Here is a 15,269-nt window from a genome sequence, read left to right as displayed (position 1 = left end):
CCCCTGAAATAGTGATGAACTTCAAAGGACAATTCTGATATTTTGTTTCCCTCTGTTCTCCTATTATTGGAAATTTTAGCCTATTCACTTGATCCAAAATCCTAATTCTATTTCCTCACTCCTGTTCTGAAGAGATTCTGCTTAGCTGTGAGTTTATAAGCAGCCATAGGGACTGTCTTCCAAATTTAATCATTACTTTAATGTGCAGACCCTGGCTGGGACGACTCCTAGACACAATATAATGACAACCTCAATGAAACCAAAGCATCTCAAAACTGCTACACAGATATAAATTATTGTGAAATTGATGTACAATTAATTTTTTTGTTGCATTAGATACGGCAGAATGAAATGTGTATTCCAAATTCATCAATAGATTTTTTGCTTTCCACAAGTCTACTATATTTTCTAGTTTACAGACAGTTTGCAAATTATAGTTTTTGAAGCATTAATGCTTTTGTTCTGAGTGTTAAACTGTGCAGCAGACAAATGTCAATAGGGAATTAGTGTTCTAAGACAACAGAAATGTGATGCAGTCTAGCAATCAAGCTTTATTATGGAGAAATTATATGAAAGTTATCCTAAAAATTCTACTGAAATTTATTACCTTTATCAGATGCCCTTGAAGAGAAACCACTTGTGGTTGAGATGTTATCGTCGTCATGCTGAGAGGTAGAATCTTTCATTTCTTTTCCAAATGAAAGTCCAGAATTACTAATTGGAAATGCAGATGATGTGGAGGGTTGGGAAAGTGGTGGTGGAGAATCCAGGATATTACAGTTAAGATGACTCCGATGGAGAGAGGGTCTTGTTAAAATATCTGCGAGGTTTAAAGTAGACCTACTTGTTGAGGGCTCTAAAGAGAAACAAAGTAACATTTATCAGTTTTTTCTTAGGTATTCTCTTAGGTCAACAGCTCCTTCCTGTCAGTAGCAGTTCTCCCGTCTAGCCTCAACTATGAAAAATAGGTGCTAAATTTATCTGACACCATATACATATAAGACTTGCCTATGCATCTGAGAATAGCTGCCACATTTTTTCCAACCACTACATTACTACGGCGCAAACAAGAGAGCTGACATTTCCACATTAGTGAGTAAAAAAGACATTTGCAATACCAATTGATACCAATACTTGAAGAGTTTCATACAACTTAACTATATAATATGAAAAATTCCACATTAAACAAAATGTGGAAATGTACATATTTAATGAAGATTTTATGGCATCTAAATATTCTTTACCTAAGCATGTGCAAAAAAAAAAAACCACACAACACATTTTTGCTACTACTTACAGCTGATTACCTCTATTAAATAAATGACTCACAAGCATCTCTCTGGTGGCTCTCTATCAAGACAATTGGAAATGGAAATTGTATGCCTGATGCTTCCTCGTTCCAATAATCACAATGGTACATTACATATTGGGAAGATACAGTATGCTGCCCACTAAAATAACGGACTACCAGTTCCAAGTCTCCACAGTTCCAAGTCTCCAGTTCAGACTGGAGAAAAAGAATACTGATAGATAGCTACCCTGTTTCCTTGAAAATAAGCCCTAACCTGAAAATAAATCCTAGTATGATTTTTTCAGGATGCTTGTGACAGAAGCCCTACCCCAAAAATAAGCCCCAGTTAAGTGAAACCCCGCCCTCCACCATACAGTACATGACTGTATTTGAATAAATGTAGATTGTTGTACTTGAAAACAATAAAACATGACCTGAAAAGAAGTGCTAATGCATTTTTGGAGCAAAAATCAATATAAGGTATCATAAAACTTCCGTTCTACTTCACTTTTAAAACAACACTGCAACAACTTTTTAAGTTCTGACAATGGATTAGAGTATCTTTTTGGGTGTGTGTGTGTGTGTGTGTGGGTGTGTGTGTGGGTGTGTGTGTGTGTGTGTGTGTGTGTGTGTGAGAGAGAGAGAGAGAGAGAGAGAGAGAGAGAGAGAGAGAGAGAGAGAAGAATATAAAGAAGATCAAGGCAGGCCAATATCTCCTCCCCTATTCACAGGAAATGGTCTGCATGGAATCAGAGAGCATTCACAATGCTTTCTTGTGGCTGCAGTAGGGAGCAGTAGAAATCAGTGAAGTTACTGCTTGCTTCAAACATTATACTACACCCAAAATATAAGCCAACCATGGCAAGCATAATGTTGATACTCTGCGTCATACTATGGAAACTAAAACACCCTATAAAACAATACTTCTGTTCATTAGGGACTGATTATCCATATACTCAGATTTGGCAAAAGAACCCTCAGCCTTAGAATTTGCAAATACTGTTTAAGAAACTTGGCTCAAAGACCTGTGCTAGGGATGGACCTTTCATGCTTTAACAAAAGACCTACATCACAAAAGATCTCTTTTATGTTTTTGTGTTCTTTTATTAATTCCTGAAAGAGAACCTCAACAACAGAAATGATTTGTATTAACAAAAGAGATGTACATGAAAGCATTTTTATTTTACCCCTTTCATGTAATCTTTCATCTTTTGTCTGACAAATCACCCAGGAAATTCTTTATCCAATAGTGTTGTACGGGCTGCTGTCAGATCAAATAAGGTGTCCAGGAAAGAGGATGTGGGAATTTTGAATTTGCAAAAGGGTCTATATTAGTTGGAACATAGGGAAGAGTGTTGCTTCAGTTGTTCTTTGTGGATATATGAGTTCCTGGTGCCCTCCATCCTGCCTGTCATCCTCTGTGTCCCCAATTTAGATCCTTTCCTCATTTTTTAACCCTTTCTTCTCAATTTTTGAGACATTTCTCCCTATTTCTTTGGATGATTTTTGTTGCTGCTGATGGAGAGAACTACTAGAAGGGAGGGAATTCTCCCATATTATAGTTTTAGTTTTCTTTTAGAGAGATGTGTTGATTGTATTTTTACCTCTCTTTTTTTGCTTCCTTGCTTTTTTTGGGAGGGGGATGTGTGTGTACTTTCTATTTTGTTATTTTCCCCCTGCAAGTGTACTGTGTGTGTAATGTGCTGTTCCTGTTTGATTGGTTCCTTTAAATTGTTGTTTGGTAAATTTACTCTGTATTGTTCTGTTAAAGGTATACATTTTGGTAATTTTTGGGGGGACTGTTTGCTTCGTTAGGGAATGTGGGCCAGGGAGGTGGACTCTGTGACTGTGCCACTATGCTCTAGAGGAGTGTGAATGTGATAATATAAAGTCATGCCTGCATAGGTCTGATGAAAATTTTTCTTTCTCATGCACATCTGCCTGCATCTGATTCTCAGTTCCTCTGCCTCTGCTTTTCTGCAGAAGACTTAAAGGATTTTAAGGGTTATCTAGGGCTTTTTGAGTGCAAGAAACATAAATTGGGGGATCTGAGCCAAATGAGCCAAAAGAGGCTTAGCTTCTGTATAAAATGAAAGGCCTGGTGCATGAAAAAGTAAAAAAATGAAACAGGTACTTTCTGAAAGAACCCAAAATGAACCAAATATGACAGTTGTTGCCCTGCACAATGTAACAATTTCTAGGGAAAATGGAGTTTGCCAAAATAAGTCCTAAATGCAAGTGAAAATTCCCAGTAGATTAGATCTACTGTATCATGGGGATATATGTAAGTATTGATTTACCATTCTGCAATTAATACAATGGGTCTAATGAATTTGGGTTTATTAATCAGATCTAGGCCACTATACCCAACATATCACAATGCCAAGAAGATATACATCAAGGTGTCATAAATCACTTTTTAAACAAATGTACTATTACTTTATGGAAAATGACATTCCTCAGTTTTCAATTAGGGAGTTTATAAGCATCTATTTGATATTTAATCCTTGCATAATTTAGAAAAGAGAGGTCCAAAAGGGAGAGAATGGGCAGAGTACCTTCTAAAGTCATTCTTGTTGGCTCAGGAGTGATTCGTCCATCAATTTCAATACTATTGTCAGCAGCAGCAGCGAAGGCAGGATGGTAGTTCATACTCTCCTCTAATCGCCTTTGTTCATCAGGGGATGCCTCTTCGCTTTGTCTGAAGTATCTCTGAAGCCAAGTTGGAACAATACTCTTCACAGATTCCTTCACAATATTAATAATTCCCTGTTTTAAATAAATAATTGCTCTAAATTACATTTGGAAATTGTATGTCCACATCCAGTTTGCTAAGGTACAAATCTGTATTCTGTGTAACAGAATCTGGACTTAGCTAGCAACTACATGCAGTGGGATCAACACGCTGAAGCAGAAAAGGCTTTCATAAAAACCTTTTGGAAATACCTTATAATTTTTGTCATAATTACATTAATGATTCAAGCAGAAGTTGGAAATAATATATATTTTCATTTATTGCATTAAACTAGTACTGTACTCAGGAGGCCTAGATTCAAATGCACTACAGCAGGGGTGGATAATTAATTTCTATTGGGCGGGCACATGAAAAATCTGAACTGTGTTCGGGGGCCGAACCAACTTTACTAAAAATAAAATGAAACAGTGACGTTATGATTGTTTTTATTTTAAACTTGTTAATCTTCACAAATACTAAAGAGGTTTTTTGCAGTATGTTAAAGATAAGCAACTGCTCAACTGTAGACAAAAAGATATAAATGGTTTTGATGTCCGGCGGGCCGGACAGGAGCGGCTCGCAGGCCGTATGTGGCTCTTGGGCCGCACTTTGCTCAGATCTGCACTACACTCATGAAAACTAACTGGTGGTGTGGAACCAGTAAAACCACTCTTTAAATATCTCATTTACCTTGAAAGTCCTATTAAAATCACTGTAAATTTGGTCTGACTTGGTGACATGTAACAACAACCTGGTATACGCTAATGAGGTGGACCCCACTTAATACTGGTTTCAGAAGCTGGGGTTTCAAATTACTACTGTGACTATTGGAAGAGGTGTGTATATGCTATAGCACTATAATCTGAGTGTGTACAGCTGATGGACCGACATTCTCTGCCACCTGTGCAGCCTCAAACAACCTCATGGTCCCAGAACAATACCAGAAGGAGAGGACAGTAAACTATTTTGGAGTACTTTATATTTAGAAAATCCTGCAAGAGCTACTGTAAGTCTGAAACTACTTTATAGCACGTTATTTGTTTGTTTGTTCCATTTTTACCACCACCCCCATTGTGACAAGGTTCTTCTTTGGCCGGGGATGCACTACTGTAGTTGTAAAGGTGGGAAAAAGGCGCGGAGGCTGGTCTAAAACATCAACAATAACTTCTTTATTAGTAACCAAACTGAGTTCAACAGAGTCAAAGGGATCTAATAAACATGCTTCAGGTAATAACTTGTATTTCTTTGGTCTAACATCCATTGATTTCTCTGAATCCCTTAAAAGGGGGCTGGTCCGAAACGTTCCCGATCCGTCAGCGGTCTGAGTGGGGCACTCCGTACTGTACAAACCGTCCCACAGCACGGATGCCTGACCCAATCCCCTTCAGGAGGCTTCTGCTGGAAAGAGGGCCCAGGGCGGATCACTCTCCTCCCTCCAGGGTGATTTCTGGGATAAACCACTACAGTCCATTCTAGTGGATCGTACCCTCTACCTCTGCTGCCAGGCACTAAGGGATCCCTCCTCCCAATTGTAGATTTGGAAAGTCTTTTTCGACACCGGCCGTACCTACTTGGTCAAGCATGGGGTCAGTCTGTACCCCTCGACTCACTGTAGGTCCTAGTTCCCCGTCAGTTGTCAATCTGAAAACGCACGCGCTTTTATCCTCCCTTATATCCTCCCACAGCATCAGATCTAGCTCCTCCCCTCCTTCGTCGGCTAGACACACTTCTGCCAGTTTACTCTGTATCACTTCCTCTTGCTCTATTTCAATCAGTACCCCCTCTACACATCCACTCTCCTCTATGGTCTTTTCTTTCTCGGAGGACGGCGCACTCCTCTTCTCTCCTTCACCCCATCTAGAATCTAGACTCTACTTTGGGCGGCTTACAGAATATAAAGATAAAAACAGCATTCGAATAACTTCATTGTTAAGAGCAATTTGTTATGCTAATTCATTCAAATTTCCACTAACAACACACAAGTATCATAAAATGAGACAGAAAGAGAGAAAGTATTCACTTTGCTAATTTTAAAATACCTCTTAACATTAAATCATTAAATGTTAGTGAAAATGTACCTCCACAGTAGGTGGTGGAAGAAATCAATATCAAGTGTTTTATCCTCTCTGTGAAACATGGAGATAAAGAGAACTAGCGACTTAACAGAACTCATTACATTTCAAAATATGTCATGCATAAATACTACATAAACTTCCTTGCTTTAGTATATTTTTACACTTGTTGCATTATTAAAATCTACAGTGTCTCTCATTGTCACATACTTCACAGAATGCTGTTAAGGAGGAAGTAGGGAGGAGGGTTCTAAAGTATGCTGCCATCAGCTCATTGGAGAAAAAACAGGCCATAACTATGACAAATAAATACTGTAAACACCTCCAGTGGGAGTAAGCCCCACTGAATACTGCAGATGCTGCCTGGTATATTTGAAGAATGCAGATCTAAAATGAATGAATGCAAACATGGTAACTGCACCTTATTTCATTTAAATTCCATTGCATTATAAGAGATTTTGAACCAACAATTAGTAAAGCAAGATTCGTATAAAGCATGGAGGAAGGGCTGTTACTTTATCCTTTGCAGTGCAAATGCCAAGGATTAGGTTAAAGTAGCTCTACCTGCATATACAAAACATGTGCTCTACCACTGCTCATAATACAGTGGTGCCTTGCTTGACGACGATAATCCGTTCCGTTCAAATCGCTGTTAAGCAAAATCATCGCCGAGCGAATTTTAAAAACCCACTGAAATGCACTGAAAACTGTTCAATGTGTTCCAATGGACGAAATACCTGCTCGTTTTGCAAAGATCCTCCATAGGGCGGCCATTTTCCGGTGCCTGTAAAGCGAGGAATCTGTGCTAAAAATAGTGGGGAGCCATTTTGCACAGCGAGTGGCTATTTTTAGTGCCGCCAATCAGCTGTTTTAGAATCGTGGTCTAGCGAAAAAATCGGTTCCCGAAGCAGGGAATCGATTGTCAAATGAATTTCCCCCATAGGAACATCATTTTGCAATTGCAATAGCAATCGCAAAACTTCACCGTGAAGCGGTTTCGTCGTTTAACGAGGTAATCGTTAAGCGAGGCACTACTGTACTCATAAGATCTAAATGGGTGGGAAAGTCAGGATGCAGAAATTCATTCTGCATATGCTCAACAGTCCTTCTGACATACCATGTTGTAACATACCCTGTTGTCTCTGTTAATCCCAGTTTCAACATTAATGGTAAATGGATTAGACTTCTGAGCTCAATGTTTCACAAACACGTTAAGCTACTTTTACTAAATAATCAAGTTCAAATGGGTACAAGCATTTTACAATTAAAACACTGACCCATGATTTATAATTCAGCCATTTAGAAGAAATTTTCTTAATATGCAGAGGTGTCTAAGATTTTACAGTACTTATCATAATAAGTGTTCTGCTACCCTTTGAAAAATGTGACAAACTCCATCTTACTTCCAACTTTGAACGAAGTGCAAGTAAAAAGACTATTCCCTTCACTCCATCACTTCTTTCCTGAAAGCAAGCTCCATCTCATTCTCCAGCATTTATCTGTGGCTAGATGCAACTTGTTATTTTGGAGCTGCTTTTCTAAGACACCTCAATACCTTAAAAGCAACACACCAGAGTTTTGCTTTTGAGCTGTTTAGAGGCTTGTAGAAGTGCAGTACCAAAATAACAAGTTGCCTCTGAGCTACAGATAAACAACGGAGAGTCAAATGGTACTTGCTCTACCCTGTGATGTTACACAATACAATTTCAAGACTGCTCACCACAACCCTACCAGCTTCAAACTGGGAACTGCAGTAATAAATATGGGATTGTCTTTAACCTCACACTCTATTTCAGATGAACTGCATGACATTAGCAATAAATCTCCAACCTGAACAGCATGGTAAGCACATGTTGTTTAACTGGACTACAAAACTAAACAACATTTGTATAGCCCTGCTCATAATTTTTTTGGGAAGAGAGAAAAATACTGAAAGAATGCACAGCACCTAAGTGATGTTGAAGGATAAAAAAGAAGCAAAGCCAATACTACTCATGCTCAGTTCTGGTAACCCTTCATTCCAGTTTACCTTCTGTAACCATAAATGCAATAAGACTCATTCAATAGCATTAATCAGAGGATTAACATAAAAGTTTAGCAACAATACAAAAACTGAACACCACTGAACCAAGAGATGTGAGATTATTTAAGTTACTTGGGTTCAATCTTCTATGAAGATGTAATTGTACAACAAAGTGAACAAAGTATGTCTAACTTATGTACTGTTGGATGATAAGTGTGGGATAGTGGTCTAGCAATTAGCAACATTCAATTCTTTTTAAAAGCCTCCAGTTTATGAATATAGAATACTGTGCTTCTGTATCCATGATTCAAAATGGCAGGAAATAGCCCAATATTACTGCACACTATCATGGCTACGCTATCAGCATGAGAAAGCTTTACATAGCAAAGGGCAGCCTAAATGTTGACAATACCAATGGCAGCAGTCAGGATGGTCTACAGATACCATGCTGTATTCACTACCATGTGACACCAAACAAGGGAAAATACCAGAAGATGACTTTTTTTTCATCAGTCAACCATTTTTCACCCAAACACAAAGCAACTGTCAGGGCTATTTTTGGCAAGTGTGAATGACAGTGAGCACAAAAGGGTATCCTGTGTAAATCACTCATAATGGGGGTGGGGAGAGCAGCAGAAAATGAGAACAACTTAACAAGATGCTGTTGGTTTGCAAGATCTGAAAAGAGATGTAACTGGTAGGACGTTTTGGAGGTCATTAATTCATATAATCACTACATTAACAGAAATTACTTCATGGCACATAACATTTTGGGATTTTTTTCCTTAATTGCCAAACAATTGTATAGTGACAAGTGGTGTGGAATGGTTGAGACTATGGCAGCATACAGACACCAAATTTCTGCTGACATCAAATAAGACCACCCCAGTCACAAAGCAAAACAAAACAGCAATTTCACAGTTTAAATGAGTGAACTTCTGAAAATCTGTTCTCTGCTCTTTTAAAATATATTTTTAAATATTTTTACAACCATATGCAGAATATATTTGCAAGTACAAATCCCTGCTTGGTCAGGAAGGAGTTAAACATTCAATTCAGTCCTGATTAACAAGTTCAAACTGCCCCAGACTGAGAGTTGATTTCCCCTTTGAAACTTGTTTCAGGAGCTTGGTCTCAGAAATCCTGAGATGGTTACAGAAAGCACTCAGGGTAGGGGACAAACACCTCTGTATTGTGTTTTTGTACTGCAGAAATACTTTGAACATGTCTCAAGCCTATACTACACATGCTCAATTAATATCAAAGAAACTGTTTTTCCCATTTTAAAGGCCTCTTCTGGGGATCAATATTTCAGCCCCCAAAGACTGGATTATTTCCCATTTAAAAAAGTGGGTGGGGCCAAGCATTCTCTTTCTAGATAAGCAAGATTGGTCTTTTCTATTTATACGAGATATTTTAAATCTGGGGATTTTATGGTTGCCTATTTCTGAAGGAGGGGTAAAGGTTTTACTTTTAAAAATCATAACTTGAAAACCTTTGCCCAAATCTCCTGTCTGCTACGCCTGTGCCAAATTTGGTGCTGATCTGAAGTCCAGTTTCAAAGTTATCATTTCTGTTTGGGCTGCCCCTATTCTTAGAACTGCCCTGTAGAATGTTTATTTACTCTGTTACACAATAACAAATACAAAAATTAATGCTCCTTACAGAGTTCCTTCACAAAACATGGCACTGTCTATGTGCAGAATCAGGGCTATCTGCTGCTTTCCAACAGGCACTACAATTTGTCCTCAAAATGCTTCTCTGATGGATCAGAGAAGTCAATGCTGCAGGTGAATCTGATTTACTCTTTTGGCTTGGTAAATAACAAAGCAGAAGAAACAAGTGAGAGAAGAAGCTACCCAAGCGTCAGCAAGCAGTAGACGTGCAGCTGTGCAGATAAAGAGACAATGGTGAACATTAACCATGCAATTGGTCATGGGGGGGCATGACAGCAAGAAAAGCAGCCACAAAAACAAGGATAAATGATAGGGGCAACAAGCCATGCAACCAAAGAAATGCAGCAGGGGAGGAAAAGCTGGGCAAGAAAGACTCATGGGCCAGACCTACATATCTCATTTAATGCTGATTGAAATATGGCAAGCTATATACAGTGGTGCCCCGCATAGTGACATTAATCCATTCCAGGATTAACGTCGCTATCCGGATTGTTCGCTATCCGGGCGGGGAAAACCCACAGGGTGGGGAAAACTCCGTTTAATGCATTCCTATTAGGGAAAAACTCACCGGTAAGCGAAGAATCCTGGATCCGGCCGCCATTTTCACTGCCTGGTAAGCGAGGGCAGGGCGCGAAAATGGTGCAGGCGGCCATTTTCTGCGCCCGGTGGCCATTTTGGAACCACTGATCAGCTGTTTCCAAAATGGCCGCCGGGTGCAGAAATGATCGCAATGCGATGTTTAGCCTATCTAAACATCGCAATGCGATCGCATTAGCGACCCCAAAAAATGGGTCGCTATGCGGATTTGTCATTAAATGGTGCGCTCGTTAAGCGAGGCACCACTGTAATACCATATTTGCTGGCATACAAGATGACTTTTTGGCCCTGAAAAACATGTCTCCAAGTGGGGGGGGGTCATCTTATACGCCGGGTGCACTTCCAGCAAACCCTCCCTCTCTTCCAGCGAAGTCACTTACCTGGTAGTAAGACTGAGTAGACCTAGCCCACTCCTCCTTGGTAGCCTGGGAACAGCCTGACTCTAGCACCAAACAGCTGACTGTCAGGAACCAGCAGCGAGGCGGCAGCCATTTTGAGATGACCACATGGCTGCTGCCTCTCAAAATGGCTGCCGCCTCTCCAAAATGGCTGCCGCCTCTCTGCTGGTTCCCGACAGTCAGCTGTTCGGCGCCAATGCTGTCCTTCTTCCAGCAAACCGTCGCTCTCTCCCAGCGAAAGGAATCAAAAGCAGCAAAACGAACTCTCCCCATGATGCAGCCAAAGCAAAATCACGCAGGCGGAAGAAGGGGTAGTCTTATACAGCAAGTATATAACAAACTACATTTTGAGTGGAAATGTTGGAAGGTCGTCTTATATGCCCAGTCACCTTATACGCCCGCAAATACGGTACATCCCTTCTCAAAGCTGCAGAATATCACTCTTTAAACCTTCATTTAGTATTCCTGGTGAAATTCAAAAATTTTCAGGAACATTCAATTTTTTTTACAATCACAACCACCTTTTAACCTGCCAATAGACACAAACCTGCCCAGACCCACTCACTTCCTGCTTCTTCTCTTTCTGATTTATGTTCACAGTTGACAGACCACTGTATCACACAAGAAAAAGATACAGTACAAAAGATATACATTTGTGTAATACTAAAGTTTTAACATTTACAGAAAACCAAACAGCCATGTGCAATTTAGTGAGAGTCACAGAATAATGACGTTAGAAGGGGCCTATAAAGCCATCAATCCAGCGCCTTGCTCAATTCAGGAATATAAGTCAAAATATATCTGACAGCTTTTTCTCTTGAATGCCTCCAGCACTGAAGCCCTCACCACTTGATTCAAGTGGTAATTGATTCAACTGTCATATTGCTCTAACAATTCAGAATGGCCACAAGTAAAAAACTATGCCACTTGTTCAATGTCTAATTGGAGACCTGAAGCAACTTAAACATAAGAGACACAAACGAGCAGCCAGGGTGGTTTGGGTAATAGGATATATTATATCTTTCTTAGCCCCTTAATAAAATCTGCAGTGGAGAAAAACATGAAAACAGATCAGACAGAAACAAAAAAAAGAATTTTAAAAAAGACAAAAACATTATGGCACCTTAGACTAACTGCTACACTTTAATATGAGCTTTCGTGGGAAGTCCACCTCCTCAATCCTATCTACAAAAGCTCACACTAAAATATAGCTATTAGACTTTAAAGTGCCATAATGTCTTTGTCTTCTTTATTTTTTATTCTTCTTTTGTTTTTGTCTGATAACATGGTAAAAACAGACTCAATTAATTCCAATATGATTACTCTGTTCCAGTATTCAAATTGCATTGAGGTGAGGCAAACTTTTCATAGCTGAACCAATTTAAAATCTGCTTTTGACTCGATATTCTGTAATCATCTTTGAAACAAATTATAACAGAATCTGATTGTGAGGAACCTTGTTGATCCAATCTCTGTAGCAAAACATATTACAGTACTCTTTTCCCCCAAATGTCTGTTTTATTTGTGCAAATGCTTTCTGCTTATTTGGTGCTGCACAGCCATTTTTAAAAAATGTTTTTATTTCAGCTGTTTATCCTCATATTTGCAAAGGTACATTATGTTTTCAACTGAATGGAAGTATCACATTCACACCCAGCCCAAAGACAAGTGTGGGGAAAAACCTGGTAGGGTTGCTAACATATAATCCATGTGGTGCATTTTATTCCATCTCTAATGCAAACTAGTGCTTGTAAGTAAACCAGGATTGCTGCTTAGATCCAGATTAAACAAATGGAAAATCTTGAGATCCATGGTATTGTGGAGGGGGTGTCAGTGTGGAAGGAATTTAATGCATATTTACTTATGAATAAAGCAAAGTATAGATGATTTCACCATTTTTAAAAACTGCTGCCCAGAGAAGACCTTGGTCCAGATGGGTGGAGTAGAAGACAAACAAGCAAACAAACAAATAAATAAGGTTCTGCAGCCATGCATTTCATCTGCTATCAGCTCTGCTGCTTGAGAGAAGTAAGCAGTAAGGGAACAGAAAGTAAAATAGTGTCCTCTAGGTAGTGGATAGGAGGGGCTTTGGGACTAGAAAAGCCTCACAGGGACAGGTGGGAAAGGGCTGAATAATCTTCTCTAATTTTGATTAAATACAGGGAAGAATTCTAAACTAAACTGTCACTGGAGATCTGTTGGAACAAGAATGCAACCAAACACAAACTTAACTAACCAAGATGGCTGAGATGACACAAAATCAATTGAGGCTGTGCTGAATCCAACCCCCTTCTAACCTAGATGTTGCAATTTACAGTGGGGTCTTAACTTGAGAACTTAATCCGTATTGGAAGGCAGTTCTCAAGTCAAAACGTTCTCAAGTCAAATCTGCATTTCCCATAGGAATGCATTGAAAACCATTTGATCCGTATCTGCTCTTTTCCGTCCATAGAAACTAATGGGAAGCTGCTATTCCGCCTTCGACCACTAGAGGGGGATATTTTGTTTATTTTTTTTCTTAGGTCAAGAAAGGTTCAGGGAAGGCAGGGAAAATACAGTCCAGGCAGTACCAGACAGTCTGAAGACTGTCTCCCAATCCACTCTCTAAACGCTGGGAGGAGTGAGGAAGCAGACAGGCACCCTTTTCACTGGCCAACAGTTAACTGAAAGTTCACATTTTGCACTTTCCCTGCCTCCCACGTGGGTTTTTTTTTCAGTTCTTAACTCAAATCTAAGTACTTAAGTCAATATTTTCCTATGAGAGCGGTTCTTAAGTCAAAATGTTCTTAACTCGAGCCGTTCTTAAGTCAAGACCCCACTGTACTTAATAGTACCCTGACATTCGCCTAAATTTGTGACAACATAGTGACTCTGAATATGGGTTGAAGGAAGTTTTGATCTGGTGTAGCTCAACTCCTCCTCTGCTACCTTCCTCTGCCCCTTGTGCAGCTCTTCGGCCAGCTGATTTCAGCCAGTACAGCAGTTATGTCAGCAGACCCAGCTATACTAGTAAATCTGAGATCAGCCTGTAGGAGGAGGTTGTACCAGCAAAAAAGGCTGTTTTATTTATTTAATGGATTTGTATACCATCCATTTAACCAAAGGCCACTCTGGGCAGTATACAACATAAAACAAAACAACAGACAAACATCTAGCCCTACCCAGTGATCAAAAACATCAATACTAATATAAAAACAAATACAATGTAATAAAACACAACATCATTTAGGCATTTAAAATGGCAATATTTACCATCTTATTGGCTAATATAAGTCCAATAAATAAATAATAGTTTTATAGACTGTTGTGGGGTTAAAAAGGCCTCTGCCTGTTCCAAAGCTATTACAGCTGGCATACCTTTGAGTTGGACAGCACTGACTGGAAGAGTGTGAACATGAACAAGGAAATTCCTAGCTTAAATTCCACCTGCTCCATGATTTCTGAAAGGTTGCAACAGGAAAGCATTAGCTTCCCATCTTCTGTGCTAAGAAAATACTGCTGTCTTAGAGTAGTGGTTCTTAACCTTGGGTTACCCAGGTGTTCTTGGAACAGTTAAAAACTTGGCTATTTAAGCAGGCCTTCCCTCCAGTCAGCTAAGTTTTTTATTTTTTATTTCTTCCTTCTTATTCCATTTTGCTAACTTTTAATCTAATTGTATTAATATTTTAATTGTACTTTATGATTATCTATATTTTATATTGTCCATTTTATGTTGTAAGCCGCCCCGAGTAGACATGGTCTAGAGGGGCGGGGTATAAATTTAATAAATAAATAAATAAATAAATAAATAAATAAATAAATAAATAAATAAATAAATAAATAAATAAATAAAATATTAAATAAAATATTAAATAAAATATTAAGTTTTGGAACATTTATTCTAAGTTTTTTTAATGATTTCTCTTAGCAAGCATTCCCAATTTAGATACACTTCAGATCAGAGCAAGGGCTTCTGGAAAAAAGGAAAAAGATTCTTATGTCACCTATTCACATTTACTCTAGCCATTTTTCAAATGAATACAAACCGTGGTTTGAAGGGTCATGAACAAACCATGTGCTAGAGCATTCCCTCCTCCTATTCCTGTTTAAACCAAATTATCAGTTGCTGTTCCATGTAAAACCCAAGCTATAGTTTCAACAACTTCTGAAACAAAAGTGATTGGTGGGATAGCTTAAATCAGTGGTTCTTAACCTTGGGTTACTCAGGTGTTTTTGGACTGCAACTCCCAGAAGCCTTCACCACCAGCTGTGCTGGCTGGGGTTTCTGGGAGTTGCAGTTGAAAAACACCTGAGTAACCCAAGGTTAAGAACCGCTGGCTTAAATCATTGGATTAGATCTGGATTTTGTCAAAAGAGACTCTACTAAATTGGGTGCACATTTAGTGTTCCAATGTGAGGAAAGGGAAATGATTTCGTCAAAGGGATTTCTTCCAGTGGTTGGAGAGATTATATTCTTGCACAAAGCACAAACTGTCATG

The 15,269-nt window shown here is 39.0% G+C and overlaps 1 protein-coding gene across 6 annotated transcripts in view; it reads right to left on the bottom strand.

Annotated features, from left to right (window-relative positions):
* The window catches only part of NUP153 (nucleoporin 153), a 63,495-nt gene that overhangs the window by 34,035 nt on the left and 14,191 nt on the right, over positions 1-15,269 (bottom strand). For all 6 annotated transcript variants that reach the window (XM_020812207.3, XM_078393463.1, XM_020812206.3 and 3 more), the window contains exons 2-3: positions 3,850-4,060; positions 608-856 (exon numbers count right to left, since the gene is read on the bottom strand). In XM_020812207.3, coding sequence (XP_020667866.3) covers positions 608-856; positions 3,850-4,060 — 460 coding nt within the window. The remainder of the gene's footprint in view (positions 1-607; positions 857-3,849; positions 4,061-15,269) is intronic.

This window comes from Pogona vitticeps, chromosome 4 (genome assembly GCF_051106095.1).
Source record: "Pogona vitticeps strain Pit_001003342236 chromosome 4, PviZW2.1, whole genome shotgun sequence".
Classification (NCBI taxonomy): domain Eukaryota; kingdom Metazoa; phylum Chordata; class Lepidosauria; order Squamata; family Agamidae; genus Pogona; species Pogona vitticeps.
Note: the sequence above shows the minus strand (reverse complement) of the source record. Positions and strands in the feature narration are given on the sequence as shown.